The sequence below is a fragment of the Acomys russatus genome, chromosome 26 (assembly GCF_903995435.1).
Source record: "Acomys russatus chromosome 26, mAcoRus1.1, whole genome shotgun sequence".
Lineage (NCBI taxonomy): Eukaryota > Metazoa > Chordata > Mammalia > Rodentia > Muridae > Acomys > Acomys russatus.
The window spans coordinates 11,019,785-11,046,652 of record NC_067162.1 but is presented as its reverse complement, the minus strand read 5'-3'; the positions used below and the strand labels follow the sequence as shown (position 1 = coordinate 11,046,652).

Below are 26,868 nucleotides of genomic sequence, written 5' to 3'. Positions count from 1 at the left end.
GCAACAAAAGGGTGGGGTGGAGGGCAGGGGGAGATGGTGGGAGCTGTCACAGACAGGGCAGGGAGGGAGAGGGGCTGGAGCCAAGTTGGCCGGGCGCGGTACATACACTGAGGTTATTTCCACGTGGCCGGCCCCTTCTCCTCTGTCCCAGCCCCACAGGATGGCGCACACAGAAAAAAAACAGAAAGAAGGAAATAAATATAAAAAGGCAAAAAGGATGGCGAGGTGGTGGGTGGTACACGGAGGAGGTGGTGGGTAGAGAGAGGTTAAATTTCCGGTGTTGATGAGGGGGTGCCCCAGGACCCGGCAGGCTGTCCCCGACAACGGGCACAGAAGAAACAGTAGACAGACAGATGGCAGAGACACAAGACTGACAGATGGAACAGCAAGGCCACAGGCTCCTGGCCCATCTCATGCGATGCACTGCGGCCCAGCACCCCTCCCCCGCCTCGCCCCAGCTTCAGCTCAAAGCTTCCAGGTAGGTGGCCATCGGCCCAGCTTGGCTCATCTCTGTTTTGGGGACCAGCAGGCCAGGCCTGACAGAAGGCATGGGGCAGCTACATGCACCCCAAAGTCACAGCAGCCAGAGGCCAGGCCCTTGGGCCATGAGGACCCAGCCAGGCGCAGCGAATATGCTACACGACAGAGGGCAAGCTGCCCCAGCCAGACATGCCTGCCCCCCTCCTCCTGCCCTTTCCTCCTCGTGTCCTCAGTGGCAGCCTGAGCTTTATCCAACAGCACAATAGCCAGGCATGCTTTGCTCCTCCCAGTGGGGGATCTCGCTTTCCCTCTTAGGGCCCCGAAGCAGCCACAGTGAGACACACATACCAGGTACACACCCAACCGCCCGCCCCTCCCAGACGTGTGACAGAATATATGCCCCCAGCCATCCCAGGCCCACCCAGACTCTGCCTTCAGATTCCTCAGACATGCCCTCTTCCTGAAGGCAGCATGCCATGTGCATGCACATGAACATGCCTGTTAACGATGGCAGCACACAGGTGCATGTGCACGTATGTGCAGGTGCACATGTGAGTGGTGTGTGTGGAGTGCATAGGTAGACAGGGACATGTTTTTGCTGTGATGGGACCCAGGTCTGCCCATGCTAAGCGCAGGGAATACCTTGAGTTCCACCTCCAGCTTTGGAGTCAGGATTCTATTTTTCTTTTGAAAAATTCGTTTCTTTTTCTTTCTTCTTCTTCTTTTTTTTTTTTTTAATTAAAAGATCTATTTACTATGAATGCAGTGGTTTTGCCTGCATGTACACCTGCACGCCAGAAGAGGGCACCAGATCTCAATTATAGATGGTTGTGAGCCACCACATGGTCACTGGGAATTGAACTCAGGACCTCTGGAAGAGCAGCCAGTGCTCTTAACCTCTGAGCCAGCTCTCCAGCCTGGAAACCTCATTTCTTATTTGTGTTTGTGTGTGTGGGAGTTTGTGCGCCTGTGTGTAGGTGCCTGAGAAGGCCAGAAGAGGGTACTGGGTCCCCTGGAGCTCCAGTCACAGGAGACTGTGAGCTGTCATCTAGTGTAGGTGCTTGTAGTCAGTTAGGTCCTCTGCAAGAACAGAGTGTGCTCTTACCCGATGGGCCACCTCTGCAGCTAGCAGTCAGGATTCTTAAATTTTGTTTGGAGACAGGATCTTACAGAGTTCAGGCTGGCCTCAAACTAGCCTGGCCTTGAACTCCCGATGGTCCTGTTTCCACCTCCTAAGTGCTGGGATTATGGCTGTAAGCCATGTTGTTCCTTTTGAGATTACGGCCCACATCTATAATGTAAGCTGGCCAGGAACTCTTGTTTCCCAGCCTCCTGAGTGCGTGGCATTCCCAAAGGCATCTCTCACCAGGGCCGGACCCACCTCTTTCCAAACCCATCCCCCCTGCTCTTGGTGCTCCCAAATAGGGCAGAAAGAAGCCACTTGGCACTGACTACTATACTCTGCAAGGGTACCCCCCCCTGCTCCGCCCCCACATCTCTCTCTGGCTTCTGTCAGGGATATGTTAGGAGGCTCTGAAGGAGTCAGGAAAAGGTAGATCCGCCCCCCCTTCCCCACAAAGCTGTAGGTGGTCCCATCTAGGCCAGGGTGCCTAAGAAACAAGTACAGGGTCCTCAGGAACTTGTGTGGGCATGACTCAGAACCCTGCAAGCTCTCACCTGGTTTTCCGCTGGGAGGCGGGGCATGGAGGCAGCCCTGGCCTGGCCTTCCATGGGGAGGTAGTGTTCGCTGTCTGAGTAGCCATCTGTACCCATTTCTCGCATCTCCACAGACTGTCAGGCAGAGGGTGAGGTAGGGTGAGTCTGGGCCCCTGACTCTGTGTGTGTGTGTGTGTGTGTGTGTGTGTGTGTGTGTGTGTGTGTGTGTGTGTCTTCTCAGTAAACCCTTTAGGCCTGAACCACCCCCGCCCATTCCCCCCCCCCCCCCGGCCTGGGGGAGGGGCAGCAGCACCTGTGAGTTGAGCTGGTTGTTAGGCATATCACTGGGTGGCCCTCGCTCTGGGCTCCAGGTGCCCGTCTTCTGGAACATTTCTTGGGCCCGCTGGGTCACCCAGGACGGGCTCTCCTTCATGCCGCTTTCTTGAGCCATCCTGCACCGGGGACAGAGGCCAGAAGGGTGTGCATCCTCTGGGCTTTGGACCCCGGACCCTGGCATTCAAAACTCATCCACGATTGCTCAGATGGGTACTCACAGGCCTCCTCCTGGGTCTAGCTGAGTGGAGGGAAGGGCGTTCTGGCTGGGTCCTCCCTCCTGTGTTGGAGATGGAGGCTCCATGCGCTGGAACATGAGTGGGGTCCGGTTCTGGGAAGAGAAGAAAGAAGTGACCGTGTACAGGAGGGGCTGCACAGAGCGAGCACCCACCGGCAGCTGGAGGTCAAACCCAGTAGGCAAGTAACAAGTCTTTTTTTGTTTGTTTGTTTTTGAGACAGGGTTTCTCTGTGTATAGCTCTGGCTGTCCTGGAACTCACTTTGTAGAGCAGGCTGGGCTTGAACTCACAAAGATCCTCCTTCTGCCTCTGCCTCCCAAGTGCTGGGATTAAAGGCATGTGCCACTATGCCGGGCCAACAAGACATTCGAGACACCCACTTACACACAGATAGGTCTGTTCCGTCAGCTAGTTACCTCTTTCCTTCTTTCTTTCTTTTTTAAAAAGATTTATTTATTTTCTATATATCTGATGTAGACATGCAGTCCAGAAGAGGGCATCAGATCTCATTATAGATGGTTGTGAGCCATCATGTGGTTGCTGGGAATTGAACTCAGGACCTCTGGAAGAGCAGGCAGTGCTCTTAACCTCTGAGCCATCTCTCCAGCCCCTCTTTCTTTCTTTCTTTTTCATTCTTCTGAGGGCTGGCCTTTCTCTATGTAGTTCTGGCTGTCCTGGAACTCATAGAGATTTGCCTGACTTTCCTTCTTTTTTCTTTTTTTTTTCTTTTTCTTTTTTTTTTTTTTTTTTTGGTTTTTTGAGACAGGGTTTCTCTGTGTAGCCTTGACTGTCCTGGACTCACTTTGTAGACCAGGCTGGCCTCGAACTCACAGCGATCCGCCTGCCTCTGCCTCCCGAGTGCTGACTTTCCTTCTTTAGTGCCCTAATTAATATTTTTCTCTCTTACTTAAATGTATTTATTTGTTTTGGGTGTCCATTTTTTGTGCATGTACACATGCACAGAGAACGGAACTGAGGACCTCCGAGACAAGAACCTGTGCGGCACTATTTCCTGAGACCCTGTCCACCTCTGGACATCGTGATGCCATGCTGTCATCTACAAAGTTAAGGCTGGAGACGCACACAATCAACTTTTATCTACATGTCTTCCACGCAAATTCATTCAGAAGTAAACCACTTACTGCCTACCCTTTACCATGTTCAGCCTCCACACCCCACGCCTCTTCCCACACACAGCCACTAGAGGGCCCCAGCAGGCACCCAGTGGGCTGTCCCTCCCGTACTTAGACACGCCCCCCCCCTTCCGCTCCGTTGTCATTTGGAATAACAGCCAGAGTTCACCCTGCAGTCTCCAGGGTTCAGCTCTATATCCTCCAACTCTTGTGTCCTCTCACACACCCCCCCCTTTTTTTTTTTTTTGCTTTTTGTTTTTCGAGACAGAGTTTCTCTGTGTAGCCTTGGCTGTCCTGGACTCACTTTGTAGACCAGGCTGGCCTCGAACTCACAGCGATCCGCCTGCCTCTGCCTCCCGAGTGTTGGCATTAAAGGCGTGCGCCACTACGCCCGGCCTCTCAGTCCCCTCTTTAATGTGTTCTGTTACCTATATTTCCCAAACTAATCAGCCCCAGGGCCTTTGTATAGCTTGTTTTCTCTGCCAGTTCTTTGAGGCACAAGGTAATAAACAACACTAAGTAGCTTAAGGAAGTCCCTGAAACCCACCAGTCACCTAGCCCCTCCTCTGCTCAGTAAGTCATAAAGACTGCTGAGAGTCACTCTCAGAGGAGCCAAACTGTACCAAAGTCTCTGAGATAAGAACACCCGCCTAAAGGCGTGGTGGCACACGCTTTTAATCCCAGCACTCGGGAGGCAGAGGCAGGTGGATCCCTGTGAGTTCTAGGCCAGCCTGGTCTACAGAGTGAGTCCAGGACAGCCAAGGATACACAGAGAAACCTTGTCATGAAAAAACAAAAGTTTTATTATTTTGTGTGTACAGTTCTTCTGCCTGCATGTGTGTGTTGGGTTTCAGACCTGAGACAAGTGGCTGAGGTGTATATTTAACATATCAAGATGGGGGCTGGAGAGATGGCTCAGAGGTTAAGAGCACCGACTGCTCTTCTAAAGGTCATGAGTTCAATTCCCAGCAACCATCTGGGTGGCTCACAACCATCTATAATGAGATCTACTGTCCTCTTCTGGCTTGCAGGCAGGATATTATATACATAATAAACAAAGAAATTAAAAAAAAAAAAACCATGTCAAGATGGACTTGGCCTCTTGTTCTCCCAGCATCCCTCAGTCCCTACCTGTTACAGGGCATGGCTGGTATACCCTTCCCTGGAACTTTCTGGCCCACAGGTGAGTCTTACCTATATAATCCAGACACTTGGGTCCTGCCTCTTTCTGATTTTTTTCTCTCTCTCTGGACCTGCTCTTTCTTTCTCTTGCCCTGGCTCTCCATCTCCCTCCCCATGGCAACTTCTTTGGCTTTATTCTTTGGGATCGTGACCCCACCCAAGAGCTGTGCCCAGTAAATTAAATGTTTTTTGAGACAGGGTTTCTCTGTGGAACCCACCCCCTTCATCTTCACATCGACTTTCTGACACCCTGAGGTTGCTCAGTCTCACATAGCAGCCTGATATTTTTTTTAAAATATTTTTTATTTATTTAATTTTTTAATTTATGTGTGTTGGTGTGAGGGTGTCAGATCTTGGAGTTACAGACAGTTGTGAGCTGCCATGTGGGTGCTGGGAATTGAACTGGGGTCCTTTGGAAGAGCAGGCAGTGCTCTTAACCACTGAGCCATCTCTCCAGCCCCCAGCAGCCTGATATTTTGTCCCTGTCATTTAGGATGTCTGTCATTGTTGAGACAGGGACTCACTTTGTAGACCAGGCTGGCCTTGAACTCACAGCAATCCACCTGCCTCTGCCTCCCGAGTGCTGGGATTAAAGGTGTGTGCCACCACCACCCGGCCTTATTTTTGTTTTTAAATTAATTAATTTTATTTGCATTGTTGTTTTGCCTGCATGTATGCCTATGTATGTCTGTGAGAGGTGTTGGATTTTCTGGAAGTAGAGTTACAGACAGTTATGAGCTGCCATGTGGTTGCTGGGAATTGAACTCAGGACCTCTGGAAGAGTAGCCAGTGCTCTTAACTGCTGAGTCATCTCTTCAGCCCTGTAAATTAAATGTTTTAATCTGACTTGAACTGGCTCATTTCATCAGCAGAGAAAACCTATGATTATGCATGTGCACTGCTTGCATGCCTGATGCCTGAGGACCCCAGGAACTGTAGCTACGGGTGGCTGTAGGCCACTGTGGTAGTGGGCGCCGGGAACTGAACATGGGTCCTCTGCAAGAGGAACTGGTGCTCTTATCCACTGAACCAGCTCTCCCAGCCCCTCCCTTTCTTTTTTTCCTTTCTTTCTTCCTTCCTTTCTTTCTTTCTTTTTTCCTTTTGAGACAGGTTCTCACTATGTTGTCTTGGGCAGCTCACCACTGGCTCTAACTCCAGTTCTAGGTGATCTGACACCCTCACACCAATGCACATTACAAAAAAACAATCTATATCTATATCTTAGTATTTTATGTGTACATGTATAGGCATGTGTGTGTGTGTGTGTGTGTGTGTGTGTGTTTGTGAGAGAGAGAGAGAGAGAGAGAGAGAGAGATAGGTGACCAGAGAGGCTGGGAGAGTGCTTCAGATCCCCTGGAACTGGCGTTATGGGCAGTTGGTTGTAAGCTGCCATGTGGGTGCTGGCAGCCGACCCACGGCCCTCTGCATGAGCAGCACTTGCTCTCAGCTCCTGACTGCTGAGCCAGGTCTGCAGTCCCTCTCCTTTCGACCTCAGTTCTCTGCTCATCTCTCACCTCCCGAGGGAGGGTGCCCCTGACCGTCCATTTGACACCCATATCCTGGCTCTAGCACTGTGTCTTCTTCAGTTGGCTCCACTTGCCCCAAAGGCAGGCACTATTTACCACTCTAAGAACAGTCATTCAATCATTTGAGGCCCTTAGCATCTCCTCAGTGAGAACGCCACCCACTGTGGGCAGGCAGCCAGGCCAGGGGTTGGAACAGTGACTGTCACGGACAGACACTCAGCACCCGTTGGTGATAGAAATATGGTCCAGCCTCACCACATTTCTTTTTTGGGGGGGGGTTTCAAAGGATTTTTTAGATTTTTTTTGGATTTTTTAATAATAAATGTGTGTTCCGAGCCCGGAGCACACACTCCGTACTCTCAGCACTAGCCGCCGGGGAGAAGGGCCTCACCACATTTCTTATTTCCACTGGTTCCCACGAAGACAAATGGACCCAGTCTCCCCTTGCGGCCCCACCTCCCGGGAACCCCTCCTAGCGCCCCCTCCCAGGCCCCCCTCCTAGCCCCTCCCTCCTGGCCCCCCTCCCGGTCTCCCCTGGATATGGGAGTACCTGCTCCTCTCGCATGGCCTGCAGCTTTTTGGCCTTGCTCTGCCGGTAGTATTCCATGATCATCATGGCTGCGTAGATCTTACCCACCGTCAGGTCCGTGGCTGTGGAAGAGGGACAGGTAAGCTCTCACACTGCCCAGGCTGCTCTCCGGGGCCTCTGCTCTCTCCCCTCCCTGCGTTTGCTCTTACACTTGTGAGGTGTGACCAGCAGATCCAGGGTCTTCTGAGACAGGTTGGGCCAAATGGCCATCATCTCCTTACGGAGCTCCGCATCCATCTGCTGCTTGTCAGCTCCGCCTGCAAAGTAGAACGAGACAGGGGTGAGCACCCACAGGCCTGCCTCAGAGGCACTGAAAGGACCAGGGGACAAGATCACCATCCTGGCTTCCACTTACCAACTCTGTTCCTAGGGTTGGCTATCTCCCGCTGCCTCAGTTTCCCCATCGGTGAAACCCATAAAGACCACAGTCACAGTACTTTCCCTACCTGGCGTTTGCTAATCCAAGTAGTGTATGTGTGTGCCGCCCTGGGACAGAGCTTTCAGGCCATTACTGCCACAGTGCTGTGGCCTTGTCCCCTTGATCCAGGCTGGAGTTCAAGTCCATGAACGAGCTGGCATCAGGGTTTTGGGAGGGGGCTACTTTGGGTGCTGGGGATGGAACCTAGGAGCTTGCATATACTAGGCAAGAGCCACGTCATTGAATCACATCAAAAATGTCTGAAACAACACCCTCGTTGTTCCATGATTGAGGCACTTGATAGCTGGGACTGGGAAAGTGTATCAGTCAGGGTGGAGCATATGCTATCATTGTAACAGATGGCCCCCACTGTGAGGTAGTGTGTGTGTGTGTGTGTGTGTGTGTGTGTGTGTGTGTGTGTGTGTGAGAGATATGTCTGCCTAGCGGTACACAACATACATACACACACATAATGTATATGAATGTGCCTGTTTACTTGCGTGCATTCATGTGGACGACAGAGGTGAGATTTGGCTGCCATTTCCCACGTGTGTTGAAAGAGTATTTTTTACTGGCTTGGAATCTCACTAGGCTAGGGTGACTGGAAAAGGAGCTCCAGAAGTTTGTCGCCATCTACTCAATGCTACAGAAGCTCTGGGGGACTGAGAGGGCCCCTCACTGTACAGCAAGAACCTTACCCATTGATCTGGCTCCCAAACCCTAGTCTTTTATCCTATTTGTAAACCTTCCCCCCCACCCCCCGAGACAGGGTTCCTCTGTGTAGCTTTGGCTGTCCTGGACTTGATTTGTAGGCCAGGCTGGCCTCAAACTCACAGCAATCCACCTGCCTCTGCCTCCTAAGTGTTGGGAATAAAGGTGTGTGCTACCATGCCCGGTGCATTTATGTTTTCTGTGTTTTTGCATGTGTGTATGTGTGTGTGTGCTTTTTTGGTTTTTTTGAGACAAGGTTTCTCTGTGTAGCCTTGGCTGTCCTGGACTAACTTTGTAGACCAGGCTGGCCTCGAACTTACAGCGATGCCTGCCTCTGCCTCCTGAGTGCTGGGATTAAAGGCATGCGCCACCACCTCCTGGCTTGCATGTATGTTTTTATGTGTGAGAGCATATGGAAGTCAGGACAATGTGAGGCAATTAGTTTTTTCCTTCTACTAAGTGGGTCCAGGTATCCCATTCAGGTCACCAGGGTTGGTAACAAACAGCTTTACCGGCCGAAGCATCTGGCCAGTGTTCCAGCCCCTGAATTAAAATGTTTATCTTCAGGCTGGGTGTGGGAGGCAGAGGCAGGAGGATCTCTGAGTTCCAGGCCAGCCAGGGCACACAGAGAAAAAGGCTACACAGAGAAACCCTGTCTCAAAAAACAAAAAAACTTCTTATTGATGTGTGTGTGGGGGGGGGCATGCATGTTAGAGCCTGAATTCAGGACTTAAACATACTAGGAAAGTGTTGCTGAGCCACACACCAACTGTTATTTGAATAGACAGAACTGGGTATGGTGGCACATGACTGTAAACTCAGCAGGGGAGATGGAAGCAGGAGGGTCAGAAGTTCTAGGCTAGCCTCCACTACACAAAAACTGTAAAAACAGCCTACTGTTGTAAGCCTGTCATCCTGGCACTAGGGAGGCTGAGGCAGGGGAGTGGAAGTCCAGGTCTGGGGCTAAGGAGATGCCTTGGTGGATAGGAGAATGTGCTGTCTGTGCATGAGGACCTCAGTTTGAATGCCCATCAGCCACGGAAAGAGCTGTGCATGGCTGTACGCCAGCACGGGAGGGCGGAGATCCTGAGAGACGGCTGGATGCCCGTGTTGCCCAGGACTCTTTGGTGAGTAGACGTGACCTTTGCATGCTTGGATTTCCAGAATCACAGACTTATAAAATGAGTTCAACATTGGCCTGGATAACTTAGTGAGACACCCCCCGCCCCCATCTCAAAGGAAGGGCTGGGGATACAGCTCAGTCGGTAAAGCGTTTGCTTTGTACACACAGATCTTTGGGTTCCATCCCCAGCACCCCAAATAAATATAAATGAAAAATCAGATACTTGCCTAGCATGTACAAGGCCTTGGGTTCTAACACTAGTATCACACTCACAAATGTACACACACACACACACACACACACACACACGAGCAATGTTTAATGTTGAGAGGCAGGGGATGATTGGGTTTGATCTTTGGTAGCATCTCGGTGGCTACATCCCGGTAGCTATAAAGAAAAGAAGAGAGAAGCCGGGCCGTGGTGACGCACGCCTTTAATCCCAGCACTTGGGAGGCAGAGGCAGGCGGATCACTGTGAGTTCGAGGCCAGCCTGGTCTACAAAGCAAGTCCAGGACAGTCAAGACTACACAGAGAAGCCCTGTCTCGAGAAACCAAAAAAAAAAAAAAAAAAAAAGAAAAAGAAAAGAAGAGACCCGTGGACTTTCAGAACTACAAGGCCAAATAGACCTCTTCTCTTACCCAGTTTGGAGTATATCATCAATAATAGAACATAGACAAGAAACCCAGTGACCTGTGACAGGAGCCTGGGCTACTCTGTCACACCTGACAGAAGCCGCTAGCCCTCTCCGCCCTGGTGTCTCTGCTGTGAAATGTGACTTTTATTGTATCGTGTTTCTAGTCCCTCATCCCAGCCACAGGGGTCACTGGGGCTCAGGTTGGGATGGCAGGATTGTGATGTGGTCTGAGGTGTGGACACAGTGGAGGATCTGTTAACGCTATAGAGACCTTCCATGTTTCTCTTCACTCTGTCACCCAAGGCTAAGACAGTAGGGCCAGTGAGTCTTTCTCGAGCCCATCCTTTCTTCGGTTGTTTTGAGGCAGGGTCTTACTAAACAGCCAGCCTGGCATGGAACTCACAATCCTTCCATGGCAGCCTTCACCGGTGTGTACCATGGCACCTAGCTTCCTCAGGCCATCTTTAAGGGACTTTCATCAACATAGCCCCAATCCGCAAGCAAGAGATGGGCAGCAGGGTGTTGGGGGTTGGTCTGGTGCTCCCTATTTAATGCTAATCACTGGCCCCCAAGATCTGGCTGCTACCCAGAAGAGCACAGTCTCAGGGTCACCTGCCTTTATGTGCAAACCTTGCTCTGTCTAATTTAAATTTGGTTCATGAAGTTGTTGAAGCCTGTGACCAGGCAGAAGAGAGGTGGGTGGAACTTAGGTTCCCAGGCTTGGGGTCTGAGAGGGACCGTAGGGCTGAGGGGAAGAGGGGTGAGGCAGGAAGAGAGGAAGCTGGCGAGAAGGAAGTCACCCTGAGGCAGTGTGGACCATGAGCACGTGGCCATGAGGGCTGGCCTGACAGATCAGAAGCAACCCAGACAGCAATGATTAAGGCAAGTAGCTGGGAAATAGCAAACTAGCTTAGAGGGCTGACACCTGTTACTGTGCTTTTTTTTTTTTTTTTTTTTTTTTCCTTTTCACAAGGTTTCTCTGTGTAATAGCTCTGGCTGCCCTAACCTCACTTTGTAGACGAGGCTGGCCTCAAACTCAGAGATCCACCTGCCTCTGCCTCCCAAGTGCTGGGATTAAAGGTGTGTGCCACCATGCTTGGCGGAACCTGTTTTTGTTTTTTGGTTTGTTTGTTTTTTGGAGACAAGGTCTCTCAGTGTTAGCCTTGGCTGTCCTGGAGACACTAAGTAGACTAGGCTGGCCTCGAACTCACAGCAATCCACCTGCCTCTGCCTCCTGAGTGCTGGGATTAAAGATGCGTGCCTTGGCTTGAACCTGTGCTTTAAACAGTGAGAGACCTGTAACCAACTGCCTACCAAGTAAAACTTGCCTTGTGGTCTAGAACCCTTAGGGTGCCAGACAAGGGAGGGGCTCTTTCCTCTTCCGGCTGCTCCTATAGTCATGGTCTTTCTCATAACACAGGGTTTTTAGTCCCCCCCCCCCCCCCTTTCTCTCTAGCCTGGGTTGGCCTTGAAGCATAATCTTCCTGTCTCAGCTTCCTAAGTACTGAGCCCATAGGCATGTGCCTGCTCACTTGGCTGGCTACTCTATTTTCTGTGGCTTTAAGGCACCCACTCTGCCTCAGAGTCTCTGTCCTTGTCCCTCGGGACCTTTTCTGTCTCCTGCAGTGACGGAAGGAACCTCGGGACTGGTGTCTAGGGGAAAGAGTCACCGCTGTTCTAGGGCTGGACGCAGTCTGAAATGTGCAGAGTGCTCACCACCACTGAACTGCACCTCAGGTCTCTTCAGAGAGAGAGTCTCACTAAACTGACCAAGCTTACACCGTAGCCTAGGCTAGTCTTGAACTTGTGACGCTCTTGTCTCAGCCTGCCAAGGGGCTGGGATAACAGTCTCTCAGCTCCTGCTCATTGCCTCAGAAAGTCTGAGGCAACCTCTCCAAGGCCTGCTTCCTTTCTTGTCTGAATCAGGACAGAGCTATTCCATCCTTTGGTAGCCCGTGCCTCAAGTCTGAGGGGTCTCTGGGTCCTCTCTCTCTCCTGCCAGACTCAGAACACTGCCATGCTCCACGGTCTAAGCTGCCAGCCTGTTTTCCCTTGGGCGATGTGGCCCTGCTGTGGTGTGAAAGAGGCTGAAGGGTGTCCCCTGCAAAATGAGGTTTCCTGAAAATGCCACACTCATGCAGACTGACAAGATTGTGGAGCATTGGAGTGCTGCAGATCAGTAGCCAAAATTATCCCTGGGCTGTCTTCTGTCCCTTTTGTGGCCACTTACCCCTCACCTCTATATTTGATCTTATGTCCTTTTGATTACCAGGTAAAACCTTTGGCGTTTATCCCTTTTTGTTTGTTTTACATTTTATTTTGCCAGGCGTGGTGGCACAGGCCTTTAATCCCAGCACTTGGGAGGCAGAAGAAGCAGGAGGATCTCTGTGAGTTCGAGGCCAGCCTGGTCTACAGAGCAAGTCTAGGACAGCCAAAGCTACACAGAGAAACTCTGCCTTGGGAAAAGAAACAAAACAAAATTAAAAAATTTTTTTTGTGTGTATGGATATTTTGCTTGCATGTATGTCTGTGCATTGTGTGTGTATGGTGCACACAGAGGTCAGAAGAGGGCGTTAGATTCCCTGGGACTGGGGTTACAGACAGCTGTGAGTCACTATGTGAATGCTAGGAATTGAAACCCAGTCTCCAGAAGAGTGGCCAGCCACCGCCCATTGGTTTATTATGCTCCGATTGTCAGATGTTCTCTGTTGTAGTGCAGTCTTTGAACACTCGGTCACCAGCTGGTGGCGCTGTTTGGGAAGGTTATGGAACTTTTTCAAGATGGAGCCTCTTAAGGTGGGCTGCTGGTGGGTGAGCCCCATTTCTGGCACTGTCTCAGCTTCCTGGGTGCGGAGGTGATCAGCCAGTCTCCTGCTCCTGAGGACTTGTCTCCCTGCCACGCTGGACTATATCCCTCTGAAATTGTGAACTGAAATAAATCCCTTCTCCCCCAAGCTCCTTCTGCTGGGTCATTTACCATGGCAACAGGGGCAAGTCAGCTTATCCCTTTTCTCATCGCCTCTTTCAGTGTCTGAGACGTCATCTGAGAGCCTCCTTATGCCAATGCCACAGAAGGAGCCATGAGTTTCCCCAAGTCTGCAGGGTAAAAGTGTCAGGAGAATTTCCCACAGCAGGCAGTGACCTCCGGGGAGAAGCCCAAAACAGCATATGCATTCCAGGCATGGCTGTAATCTTACAGTGTAGATTGTGAGCACACTGAGAGGAGATAGGCCACTCGGCACCTTGCTCTTTTATATTCCTGTCAGACAAACCTAAGATGGCTGAGGGTCTGGAGTTAGGGAGCTGACCTCAGACAGAGACTAAAGGACACCACTACCAGCAGGGAATGGGACCACACCTTTAATCCCAAGAGGCAGAGGCAGGAGGAGCTCTGTGAGTTGAGCCCAGCTGTGAGTTCTAAGAAAGCCAGAGCTACGTAGAGACCCAATTGAACAAACACACAAATGAACAAACAAGAGTGACAATAAAAGTCTGACTCTAGGACTGGAGAGATGGCTCAGTGCTTACACTGGCTGCTCTCTTAGAGGTCCTGAGTTCAATTCCCAGCACCCACGTGGTGGCTCCACAGCCATCTGTAATAGGATCCGATGGCCTCTTCTGGTGTGCATGAAGATAGTGTACTCATGGACATAAAATAAAATCTGACTCTAAGTAAGTCCAGCTGGATCTGGTGGCCATGTCTTTACAGCCAGCACTCAGAAAGCAGAGACAGTTTGATCTCTATGGTTTTTGTTGTTGTTGTCTGTCTTTTTGTTTTGTTTTGAGACAGGGTTTCCCTGTGGGGCCCTGGCTGTGCTGGAACTCCATCTGTAGATCAAGCTGGCCTAAAACTCACAGAGATCCACCTGCCTCTGCCTCCCAAGTGCTGGGAACAAAGGTTTTCAAGCCACGGCTGCTGGAGGATCTCTATGGGCTTAAGGATAGCCTGAGGGACCGTATCAGCTCCAGGCCAGCTATGGCTACAGCTGCCGAGTAAGAGCCTGTTCTGCATTCCGGCAAGGATTCACACACATAAAATAATAATAAGCACATCTTTTAAAAAAATGTTAAAAAAATAAAATATATCAAAAAAGAAGAAAGGGGCCAGGCATGGTGGCATATGTCTTTAATTCCAGCACTCGGGAGGCTGAGGTTGGTGGATCTCTGTGAGTTCAAGGCCATCCTGGTGTGTAAAGTGAGTCCAGGACAGCCAGGTCTGTTACACAGAGAAACCCTGCCTCAAAACAAACAAACAAACAAACAAAGAGGAGGAGGAAGAGGAAGAAGAAAGTGGACATTCAGTAGGTAGAGTGCTTGTCTCATGTGTGCTAAGTCCTGGTCAGCTTGTCTCCAGTACTTCATTAACCAGGTGTGGTTGTCCAACACTTGTGAACCCAACAGGCAAGAGGAGGCAAAGAGGATTAAAAGTTCAAAGTCATCCTCTACTACGTAGCAAATTCATGGTCAGCTTAGACTACGTGAACCCCTGTCTCAAAAACAAACAAACAAAAGACATTAAAAAGATACAAAACTTAAAAGATGCTCAAAGATACTAAAACACAAATTGAAAGGAGCAGAAGCTATTTGGAAACATAGTATTGCTTGGTACCCTAGCTAGTTTTGTTTAGTATTTTGTTAATTCTGCTTGCAATTTTGTTTTCTTTCTTTCTTAGAGTCTCTTTGTGTAGCCCTCGTTGCCCTGAAACAAACTCTGTAGGCCAGGCTGGCCTTGAGCTCACAGAGATCCACCTGATGATTCCTAAGTGCTGGGATTACAGGCATGCACTGATAGTGCCCTGCTCCTATCCATAAAAGTCTTTTGTCAGCACTGAAATAAAAGTACCAGCAACAGAACTGACAATGAGACCTGGGCAGCCTGCTCAGCTGGGGGCTAAGAGCATCAAACAGAAGGAATGATGAAATTGCTAATTTAGAAGAAACTAAGGGCTTGTTAAAAATCATTCAACATTTTAAAAAGAGAGGGAGCTGGGTACCACTCCAGCACTTTGGAGGCAGAGGCAGAGGCAGAGGCAGAGGCAGAGGCAGAGGCAGAGGCAGAGGCAGAGAGGCAGACTGATTTCTGAGTTTGAGGCCAGCCTGGTCTACAGAGTGACTTTCAAGACAGCCAGGGCTACACAGAGGAACCCTGCCTCGAAAAATCAAAATTAGGGCTGGAGAGATGGCTCAGCGGTTGGGAACACTGACTGTTCTTCCAGAGGACCAGGGTTCAATTCCCAGCACCCACATGGCAGCTCACAACTGTCTGTAACTCCAAAATATGACACCTACAGACATGTACATGAAATAAAAATACATTAAAAAACAAACAAAAATAAAAATTAATTAATTAATTAAAATAAAAGAGAGAGCAAGAGAGCCAGGCGAGGTGGCGCATGCCTATAATCCCAGCACTCGGGAGGCAGAGGCAAGGGGATCTCTGTGAGTTCGAGGCCAGCCTGGTCTACAGAGCGAGCCCAGGACAGCCAAGGCTACACAGAGAAAGTTTGTCTTGAAAAACCAAACAATAGGGGCTGGAGAGATGGCTCAGAAGTTAAGAGCTCTGACTGCTCTTCCAAAGGTCCTGAGTTCGATTCCCAGCAACCACGTCGTAGCTCACAACCATCTATAATGAGATCTATCTGATGCTTTCTTCTGGCCTGCAGGTAGAGAGCTATAATATAATAATAAATAAATAAATCTAAAAAAAAAGAAAAAAGAAAAACCAAACGATAAAATAAGATAAAGTAAAAATAAAATAAAAAAGAGAGGAAGAGATGTCTGAAAATAAGAAATAAATAAGAAAAGGATTGATCGTGAGCTGAACAGAGCCAGTGGAGTCTAGCTTTCCTCTGCTGCATACACACACACACACACACACACACACACACTTGTCTCTCTCCTCTAGCTTTCCTCTGCTGCACACACACACACACACTTGTCTCTCTCCTCTAGCTTTCCTCTGCTGCACACACACACACACGCACACACACACACACACACACACTTGTCTCTCTCCTCTAGCTTTCCTCTGCTGCACACACACACACACACACACACACTTGTCTCTCTCTAGCTTTCCTCTGCTGCACACACACACACACACACACACACACACACACACACACACACACACACACGTCTCTCTCCTCTCATCTGGCCCCTTCTTACTCTCTCCTTCCACTCTTCTCTCAGCTCCAAATAAACAAGATTCTGTTTCAAAGAAAAACCTAGAGAGGAGGGGGGCTCTGATGTTACCTGCGCTCTCTGCTGAAAACCTAGACCCACTTTGTAGACCAGGCTGTCCTTGAACTCACAGCAATCCACCTGCCTCTGCCTCCTGAATGCTGGGATTAAAGGCATGCACCACCATGCCCAGCAATTATGGCATCTCTTGAGAGCCACCAGAACTCTTGGGGATTTTAAAAAGTTACATTTGTTCCAGTGTGTGTGCACGGGGGTGGGGCAGGCTGTGTATGCCACAGCCACCTAAAGGAAGCGAGAGACCAAGTCTCAGCAACTGAAGTCAGGTCATCAGGGTGCTCAGGCTCGGTGGCAAGCACTCTTACTGAGCCAATTCGCCAGCCTGTCTCTTCCTTATAAAGCACCCGGCTCCAGCTAGTTCATGACAGTAACATGAGGTAGGTTAACCTAGGTCCCAGCCTACCTCTTCCTACTGGGTTGTCTCCACAGACTAGGAGATATTCCAACGTGACTTGGGGGCAGACCCTGCCTCATTTGTTTGTTTGGTTTTTTGTTGAGACACAGTTTCTTTTTCTCTGTGTAGTTTTGGCTGTCCTGGAACTCACTTTGTAGACTAGGCTGGCCTTGACTCCAACTCACAGAGATCCCCCTGCCCCTGCCTCTGGAGTGCTGGGATTAAAGGCGTTGTGCCACTGCTGCCCGGCTCCTCAGGGCTTTAGACACACAGGTTGGCCTCAGCCCTGGGTCCTTTCCCCTTAAGTGTCCAGAACTTGTCACGCCACCTACGTCAGAGACTGGGGTGAGGGACTCTCCTTTTTAAGTGTAAGCTTCTGCATCCTTGCCGCTGGGAGCGTGTTGTCTGGCACACCTGAGCTGTGCACTAAATGTCCACACAGATGCAAGAATGAGGACCTAGAGGACAGTGTCCCTCTGACCACCCACCAGGAGTGGGAATCCCTGGCTGCCCTCACTGCCCCTCCAAAGCACAGTCCACCCTGCTCCCTCGACAAGACTGCAGCTTGCCTTACCCTTGGCAATCTTGATGTCCAGGGCGGTTCTGATCAGAGCCATGAGGGTAGAGTTGAAGTGGACGGTATTGTCATCTGCTACAGGCAGGTCCATGCGCAGAAGTCTCTACAGAAAACCCCGGGTGAGGACAGTCATTTTTGGGCCCTAGCAGTATCTTGCAAGCCAAATTCACCAGACCCAGGGAGCCCCCAGGAAGAACTCTGAAGTCAGGGCAACTCCCTCTGTGGTCACCTATGCCAGCGCAGAATTGCAGAATTTCTCCTTTCCCTTGTATGGAGCGACAAAGGAATCCAGGGTTTATCCTTGATGCTGACCCTGCCTTGCTCCTCCCCCCCTTTTTTTTTAGTTGGAGACAAGGTCTTGCTAGTACCCTTAGCTGTCTTCAGAACTCATGACAATCCTCCTGCCTTGGCCTCCTAAGTAGCTGGGATGCCAAGGCCTGCCATCACTTCCAGCCCAAGGTGGTGTTGTTTTTGTTTGTTTTGTTTTTTCTGTTTTAAATCCCACCTGTGGGATGTGAGGTCCAGAGATGTTGCCCCAGATTCTTGCCCTGGTCCAGAGTTCTTCTCAAAGGTTCCCTTTTACTTCCACCCAAAGAGAAAGAGCAGAAGGCGATGTCGGCAGCATGAGCGTGCAGCAGCCTCGCGGTGGGGTCCACGGCCACAGCCGCCGCTCCCCGCCCCCACCCCCGGGCTCGGCCCAAAACGGGCAGATGATAGGCACCCAGCCGCAGCATTCCATCCTCAGAAGCGGCAGGCACCTCCCCACGCAGGCCCCTCGTGGACATGCAGCGAGGCCTACACAGAGCGAAACAAACGGGCACATGCAGACGGAATCTCGAGACTCATTCATAGCTCCGTGGGAAGTGACTGTTGGGGCTCGCCGGATCATGGCTGTCTGTGCAGTAGCAGGGGGAGGGGCCGGAGGCATTCCTGAGGCCCAGGGAAGGAATTCCGGGTCCCAGACAGGGGTTCTGTCCTGCTTGGTGGCTTGGGAAGGGGAAATGTTGGACTTTGGTGTGCCATAGGCTTGGGAGGATCCAGGGGATTCACAGAGTGGGGAAAACTGTGAACTAAGGTTAGGGTTGAAAGTGGGATAGTAGATAAATAAACACAGGGCACTGTGAACAGTGGGGCAGGTATGTACTGAACAAAGTGGGTGGAGCTTAGAAACCACAGATAGCAGGAAAGTAACACTTTCCCAGCAATATTCTGTGGAAAACATGCTATTTAAATGCACGCAACGGTGCCTCTGGGAGCATGGTGGCTTCATATAGAGATCAGGCTAGGAGGGACACTTGTGTGAAGAGGCTGAAATCTGAGAGGGATAAGGAAATAGCCACACAGGCTAGTACTGAAAGGAGAGAGGGAGTCCAAGATGGATGGGGAGGTTGGGTTGTGGAGTCACTTCTGGGGCATGGGATTTGAAGGTCATCCCTGGCCATCTCGAGGATGAACTGAGGGAGCAGATTGTCCTCCAGGGCCGGGGGAGATTCCAGGACAGAAGTCTAGAGGAGCAGCAGTCGTCTCCTCATCCCCTCAGCTGGCATACACGCCCCACCCCCCAACCCCCAGGCCCCTCCAAGGCAGCGTGCAAGGCCTGACTGGTGCACCATGGTTGGAGTAGGGGCAGCTGCAGCCCTCCTGCTCTGCTTGCTCTGAAACAATGGAGTGGAAAGGAATGTTGGGGCATCTTGGGTAGATGGGTGGCATGGTTCAGGTGCTGGGGAGACATCTCCAGGGCAAAGGAGGGTGGGGGGAGGGGGGAACTCGGCTGTGGGAGATGTCGGATCCCCCGGGCCCTAAGTCAGAGGTCAGCTTCAGATGTGTGTGTGGGGAGGCCAAGACTTAGGGGCTCGAGGTACAAAACACAGTCTGGCCTGGGCCTGAGGTGTGTGTTTCGGGATGGGCAGAGACAATAATTTGGCTCCCTCGGGGGTGTGTGTGTCATATGGGTGCTAGGACATTGGGGTGCTCCCTCCCCCTCCCTGAGGCTTGTTGGCCATAATGGAGTCTCAAAACACTTAAGACACTCATCAGAAAGGACACAGTGCGTTGCTGAGAGTCGAGAGATGCTCATGACTCAGTCACCCGAGAAAAGAAAAAGAAAAAAAAAAAAAAAGAAAAAAGAAAAAAAAGAAGAGGAATGTCGGCAGAAGACTCGCTGGGTGTTGTGGTCACCACCGAAAAATCCCCAGCTCTGGGACATCGGTGTTGGCAAAGATAGACTACCTTGTAAGCCACTCTGGCCGGGCACTTCTTCCCCAGACCCAGGGGTGGGGACATGTGTCTCAGCATCTGATACATGTCCGGGTAAGGCATGCGACCCCTGGCAGCACCAAAAACAAAAAACAGGAGGGGGTGGGTGGGGCAGAGAACCAAAAGGGTGAGGGGAGAGGCAGAGAGGAAACAGAAAAAAGAAAAAAAGAAAAAAAGAAGAAGAAAAAAAAAAACCACACGAGCCGAAAAAATAAAGAGGCAGAGAACAATAAAATAGATATTTCAAACAAATGGAAAAGAGGAGGAAAAAAATGGAAGAAAAGGTAATTAAAAATGATTATTTCACTGCTTACAAGCAGGTAGAAAGAGAGAGAGAGAGAGAGAGAGAGCAAAGAGAAACAGTCAGATTCCACTTGGGCTCCAGGCTGTGGCTCAGGTGGGTGCAGAGCTGCAGGCCCTACTGTTGGAGGGGCCGAGTACTCTGGTTTAGCTGAGGCTGGTCTCTGAGGGGGCCTGGGTGAGGAAGAGGAGCTAGAACAGGGCATGGCAGGTGGGAAGGAGGGCTGGAGGCTTCAGGAGGCAGGGAGTGGCGAGGAGAGGGTGGGGGTAGGGAAATGCAAAATTGCAACTCCCCCAAGGGATGCGTCTGATTTGGGGGGGGGTGTCATTGAGACCACGGGATGGGGCAGCTTCAGCTAAGAGCAAGCACAGGATGTTCAGAGGAACAGAGGGGTATGTCCCATGCTTCGTGGAGTCTGCATGGTCCCATGCTTCGTGGAGTCTGCATGGCCGCATTCTGGAGGCTAAGAGTTCGCTAGTTTAATGCAAGAGAGAGAGAGATGGCTCTGTTTTTTGAGAAATATATATATATGAAATATATATATGGAAGACCCCAAGCCACACTCATTCAATTGATGCTAGCAGGTTTTAGTGGAAATCAAACCTTGCAAGCAACCCTATGAGGACATTTCTTGCCTAAGCCGAGAGGGGGCGATATTACTCGCAATAAACTGTACATGTCCTTATAGTGAATGCGGCCGCTGAAAGGAGAAGAGAGGGGTTAGTGGAGGTCCTGGGTTGGTCCCCACGAGAAGGGCTCCCCAAGCACATAGTGAGACCAGGGTGATGAGGCCGAGGCCTCCTGATTTGAAGGAGTGGGAACCTGGGACAAATAAAGGGTCTGATGCATTATAGACACTTGTGCATCCCCGCCCTCAGGGACAGGCTTTTATAGGGGGTGAGGGGTGTCGGAGGTTCTAGGTGGTGGCCTCTCTACCCAGAATTCCTCTGCATGTTTCCTTTGCCATCTACATGGGCTACACTGGTATGGGTGGGTATATGGCCTAGAGGAGGGGGCAGCATCCCACTGCAGTGACCTAAAATCAAAAAGGAAAAGTTAAAAGGGGCCCCAAATCCAGTCCCAGCCCCATGCCTTGCGCAAGCCTGTCAGACTCAAGGAGGGCATGTCCGGGGCTGCAGCCACGGGACAGACAGACAGGTCTCTCTGTGTTTCCTTGTGGGCCTGTCCCTCAGGGCTGAGGCCAGGTGAAGTAGAGCAGAGATCACTGGTGACCCCTCCCCCCATATTCAACAACGCTCCTTCAGTGCTGTGCTCAGAATGAACTAGAATCCTGCCTCAGTGCACTTCATGTAGTCTAAGATGCTATGTGATCTCCCATTTACCAGCAGAGGGTGAGCTGGTGGTGGTGGGCGTGTGTATGTGTGTGGTCTCTGTGAGATAGGGAAACTCAACCTTGTCATCCGGCGATAGGTTGCAAGCCCCTCTGCCTTTCCTGTGTAATCTGCTCTGAGGCTTTTGCTTTCCGAGATGTGGAAGCTAGAACTAAGAGCCTCAAATATGCAAGGCAAGTCTACCACCCTGCCACACTCTTAGAACGTCACATTTTATTTTAGTAAACATATTAATTATGTGCACGTATGTGGGTACCCAGATGCCAGAAGAGGCATGGAGCTGGAGTTATAGACATAGCCACCATGTGGGTGCTGGGAACTGAACTTGGGTCCTCCAAAAGGACAGCAAGTGTTTTTTTGTTTTGTTTTGTTTTTTGTTTGTTTGTTTTTGGTTTTTCGAGATAGGGTTTCTCTGTGTAGCCTTGGCTGTCCCGGACTCACTTTGTAGACCAGGCTGGCCTCGAACTCACAGTGGTTGGCCCGCCTCTGTGTCCCGAGTGCTGGGATTACAGGCATGCGCCACCACGCCTGGCCCCTGAAAAGCATTTTGACATCAGACATGGAGATGCCCATGGAGTTTGGAGTTTTCCCAGCTGGTTTTCAGTTTTGCTTTGGTCCAGTATTTCCTCACTGTGCTCTTCTATGTTTTGGAGTGGTAACGTATATCCTGTGCCACTGTGTACTGGAAATATGTGATCTGCTTTTCCATTTTAATTTTTGTTTGTCTGGTTTTTTTTTTTGTTGTTGTTGTTGTTGTTTTTCAAGACAAGGTTTCTTTGTGTGGCCTTGGCTGTCCTGGACTCACTTTGTAGACCAGGTTGGCTTTGAATTTACATTGATCTGCCTGCCTCTGCCTCCCAAATGCTGGGATTACAGGCATGTGCTACCGAGCTGGCTCATTTTGATTTTATAGGGGGTTACAGTTAAGAGACTGCATGAATCTCAGAAGAGACTTTGAACTTTGGGCTTTTGAACGGTGCTGACACTGGGATAGACTATGGGGACATTTGAAGCTGGGGTGAATGCATCTTGCATTATGTTTTGGCTATAACAAGTCTATGGGGTCCAGGCAGTGGAATGTGGTGGTTTGGACAGGTGTGGCCCCATACACTCATGGGTGTGAATGCTTGACCCATAGGGAGTGGCACTGTTAGGTGTGGCCTTGCTGGAGGAAGTGTGCCACTGTGACTGTGGAGCAGGCTTTGGGGCCATATATGCTCAAGCTACACCAAGCCTCACAGTCCCCTTCTGCTGTCTATGGATCAAGATATGGAACTCTCAGCTCCTTCTCCAGTGCCATGTCTGCCTGCACACTGCCGTGCTTCCCGCCATGATGATAATGGACCAAACCTCTGAAACTGTGAGCCAGCAGCAATGAAGTGTTTTTCTTTATAAGAGTTGCCATAGCCATGGTGTCTTCTTCACTGAAATAAAACCCTAACTAAGCCTGTGTGTGTGTGTGTGTGTGTGTGTGTGTGTGTGTGTGTGTGTAGGTGAGAGAATAACTTGTGGGGATTGAACTCATGCAGTAGTTAGGCTAGGCAGCAAGTGCCTTTACACATTAAGCCAACTTGATAGCCCTAAAATTTTATTTTTAAGTGGGGTAATGTACCTTGAATTCACAGAGATCCACCTGCCTCTGCCTCCCAAGTGCTGGGATTAAAGGCTTGCGCCACCGTGCGCAGCTCTGCCTCAGTCTTCTGAAAACTGGGATTACAGTTGTACACCACCATGCTTGCCTCTTTTGTAATAATAATAATAATAATAATAATAATAATAATAATAATAATAATAATAATAATAATAGCAACTATTATTATTATTTTGAAATAGGGTTTCTATGTATAGCCCTGGATATCCTGAAACTCTCTGTAGACCAAGCTAGTCTTGAATTCAGACTTCTGCTTGCCTCTACCTCTTGAGTGCTGGGATTAAAGGTGTGTAACATCATACCCAGCTTTTTTAAAAAAACAGTCTCATATATTATATAGTTTTAGCAGGCCTCGAACTCACTGTACACACCAGGTTGGCCTCAAGTTCACAGAACTCCATGTGCCCCTGCCTCCTGTTTGCTGGGATTAAGAATATGTACCGCCATGCCTTGTTTATTCTGATTATTTTTAAAACAAGGTCACTGTAGCCTAGGCTGGCCCTGTACTCCTGATTCTCCTGCCTCGGCCTTTGGAGTGCTGCAATTGCCTACGTGTGCCAATGTTCAACCTGTTCAAAGTTTTGAACCGAATCCTGCCACTTTGACCCTTGGGGCATGTGCCAAGGGGATGTGGGCAGGGCTGCCTCTCCACTCCCAGGTGAATGGAGACCAGAGGTTCTTAAAGTTGGTTACCACCCAGAGGCCTCACCCTAAGAGACCAGAGGAGTTGTGGGGGCTGAGGATCCTTGAAAATCTTCATAGTTGACCATCTAGAAAGGCTGGGACTTGGGCAAGGGTTGGAATGTGCTCAACCTGGGGTAGTGTAAAAAGTCATGGTTCCCACTCTGGACTCACTCATAAGGTCCCCGCTAGAACCCTAGGACTCAATATCCCATGCCTGAGACCTGACTGAGTTCCTGTTCCAGTCAGGAGGAGGTGGACAACAACAGCTAGATCATTTGAGATGCCTCCTTACCAGGCAGCAGGGTCATACTCGGCCCAGACACGCACGTACTCATCCAGGTGGTGGGGCCCCAGGATGGAGGAGTCTCGGGTGAGGTACTCAAAGTTGTCCATGATGACAGCAACAAAGAGATTCAGCATCTGAGGGAGAAGAGGCAGGGACGCAGAGACCCAAGGGGAAGAGGAAGGGACCAGATGAGGAAAAGGACACAGGCACAAATGGCACAGACACAAAAGATACCCACTCATGTTGGAGGTTGGTCTGATGTATTTTGATGCTAATTACCGCTTGCTGTCTCTGTGCCCTATATCGTACCTCGCCTAACCTGTTTGACCAATAAAAGGCCATCATACGTGGGTGGGGCAAATGGGATAGGCGTGGCTTTGGGCGTCAGGAAGGATCTAGGGAGAAAGGAGGAGAAGAGCTAGAGAAAGAAGGTTGTGCCATGGGTTAGGTGGAGGAGAAGCACATGGTCAGTGTGGATGGAGGATTTGGCCCAGATGATGATAATTCATAAGTATTTGGGATTATGGATGGGAGGTAGCTCGACAGAAATTATTAAAAACAGAAGGCATGGGATTGGGTCAGGTATCCTGTACCTGCCCCACTATGGGAAGTAGTTTAGGGGATTAATACCTGCCCTGCCCCAGGTTGACAAGGCTAGTTTAAAATATAACAGGTGTCTGTGTCTTGATTGATCACTAGTGGGTTAGAAAATACTGCCTTAATAATAATGATAGGCCTGGGGCTGGAGAGATGGCTCAGAGGTTAAGAGCAATGGCCATTCTTCCAAAGGTCCTGAGTTCAATTCCCAGCAACCACATGGTGGCTCACAACTATCGATAATGAAATCTGGTGCCCTCTTCTGGTTTGCAGGCACATATTTGGGCAGAATACTGTATGATAAAATAAATAAACCTTTAAAAATAAAAACACCCATACAACTAAAAATAAATCTCTAATAATGATAGGCCTGATAATAAACATTACTAGGCCATACTGATAGAATAACTATAACGCACTCACAAGGCCAACGAGAGTGGAAGCCAGGGGCAAAAGGGGGGGAAGGGGATAGAGAGAGAGAGAGAGAAGCAAAGCCTGAGAGAGATGGCACATTCAGAGGTAAGGGGCTATGTGATCCTGGAGCCAATGCCAGTGCCTGATGTGGTCCAAAGTCTCCTATCAGGGACAAATTCAATTCTCACTGGGGTCCAGTTCCAACTGCGGAGGCCTGGTCCTCTGTGGGAGGCCCGGCTCAGAGTAATGGAGCGAGGATGTTCTTTAACACTCTACAGTGCTTAGACCCACAGCTACCCATCCGGATGTCACCACCATGTGGGAGACAGTAGCAGGGAGGGAAGGAGTCTTCCCCCCCCCCCCCCCCCCCCAGCCACAGTCTGTAGAGATTCACTGGCCGTAGTCAGGGCCAGGGGCCAGGGGTAAGGACACGGCCCTCCACCTGTGCAGACTCACCAGGAAAGAGCAAAGGAAGATGAAGGAGACGAAGTAGAAGTATGCGAACTCATTGCCACAGTCAGCTGTGGTGATCCCGGAGTTCTTGTCACACGGCTTCCCGCTGAGGCAGGAGAGCATGATGTTGTGCCACGCTTCCCCTGTGGCGCTCCTGAGGATACGTGGCGTCAGTGACCTGGGCTCTGGCCCCAAAGGGACACTACTGCTCTGGGCTGGTTGGTCATGGGCTCAAGTCCCAGGGGATCATCCCTTTACCTAAGTGCTCAGAAGGCTGTGCATAACCCAGGTCATGCTTTAAAAGTGCCGTAAAGGTGGGGTGGGAGGGTCAGTGAGCATAGGTTCCTTTATTTATTTGTTTGTTTGTTTATTCTTATGTAGATGAGTGTGCCATCTGCATGTATACCTTCATACCAGAAGAGGGCATCAGATCACTTTATAGATGGTTGTGAGCCACCACGTGGTCGTTGAGACTTGAACTCAGGACCTCTGGAAAGAGCAGCCAGTGTTCTTAATCACTGAGCCATCTCTCCAGCCCCGAGCACAGGTTCTTGCCACAAGGCCTGGCCCCCATAAGTTGGATGGCTGGGGCCCACAGGACAAAAGGGAAGAAATGCCCCCCTCCCACGAGTCGTCCTCTGATCTCCACCCATGTGCCATGGCAGGTGTGCCACACCCACTAAAATTTTATAAATGTGGGCTGGAGAGATGGCTCAGCAGTTAAGAGCACTGACTGCTTTTCCAGAGGTCCTGAGTTCAATTCCCAGCAACCACATGGTGGCTCAGAACCATCTACAATCCAGTATGACGCCTTCTTCTGTCCTGCAGGTGTACATGTAGGCAGAGCATTGTATACACAATAAATAAATACGTCTCTAAAAATTTTTTTTTTATAAATCTAAGAAAAATGTGAAAGAAAGTCCCCGGGAGGTGGTGACCGATGGGGCTGGAGTGGAGCCTGGTGGCGGTGACTGTCTGGGGATTCCATCTGTGACTCGAAGCCTTTCTTCCCTCCACAGGCCCATGTCTTAGTGCTTTGTCTCCAGGCTGCTGCTCTAGGCGTGCCAGGCTCTTGTTTTCAAATGTAGCAGCCATGTTCCTGCCTCAGGACATTTGTACTTCCTGGCTTGACGGTCCCTCCCAGGATCTCTCCGTGTCTCTCACTGAGTCTTACTATGTAGCCTAGGCTGGCCTCAAGCTCTCAGTTCTCCTGCCTGCCTGCCTGCCTCTTCTTCTTGTGTGCTGGGACGGATGGCAGCCGGGTTTTCACTCCCTTTAAACCTTGTCCTGTCATCTTTAACAGCCTCAACAATTAGCTGACCAATGGCCTTCCCGACAGGGAAGTGTTCTCACTTTCCCCCCTGCCACCATCTTGGCTGTATCCTAGGTTCTGTGCAACATGGGGGACTCGGCCAGCGTCTGTTGGCTCAGAACATGCAGCCAGGATTAAGAACCAAACATCTAGCCAGGCATAGTGGTATATACCTTTAATCCCAGCACTTGGAGGCAAAGGCAGGCCAATCTTGAGTTTGAGGCCAGTCTGTCTATAGAGTTAGCTCCTGAACAGCTAGGGCTACACAGAGAAACCCTGAGTCAAAAAATTAAAAATAAGCTAAACT

General features: G+C 50.2%; 1 protein-coding gene across 1 annotated transcript in view; it reads right to left on the bottom strand.

Moving 5' to 3' along the window:
* Positions 1 to 26,868, bottom strand: part of LOC127209651 (voltage-dependent P/Q-type calcium channel subunit alpha-1A) — a 142,966-nt gene that overhangs the window by 4,765 nt on the left and 111,333 nt on the right. Inside the window, exons 32-41 of the mRNA XM_051169332.1 lie at positions 25,253 to 25,403; positions 23,792 to 23,919; positions 20,416 to 20,512; positions 17,253 to 17,358; positions 7,286 to 7,393; positions 7,098 to 7,198; positions 2,691 to 2,800; positions 2,450 to 2,588; positions 2,158 to 2,271; positions 107 to 142 (exon numbers count right to left, since the gene is read on the bottom strand). Coding sequence (XP_051025289.1) covers positions 107 to 142; positions 2,158 to 2,271; positions 2,450 to 2,588; positions 2,691 to 2,800; positions 7,098 to 7,198; positions 7,286 to 7,393; positions 17,253 to 17,358; positions 20,416 to 20,512; positions 23,792 to 23,919; positions 25,253 to 25,403 — 1,090 coding nt within the window. The remainder of the gene's footprint in view (positions 1 to 106; positions 143 to 2,157; positions 2,272 to 2,449; positions 2,589 to 2,690; positions 2,801 to 7,097; positions 7,199 to 7,285; positions 7,394 to 17,252; positions 17,359 to 20,415; positions 20,513 to 23,791; positions 23,920 to 25,252; positions 25,404 to 26,868) is intronic.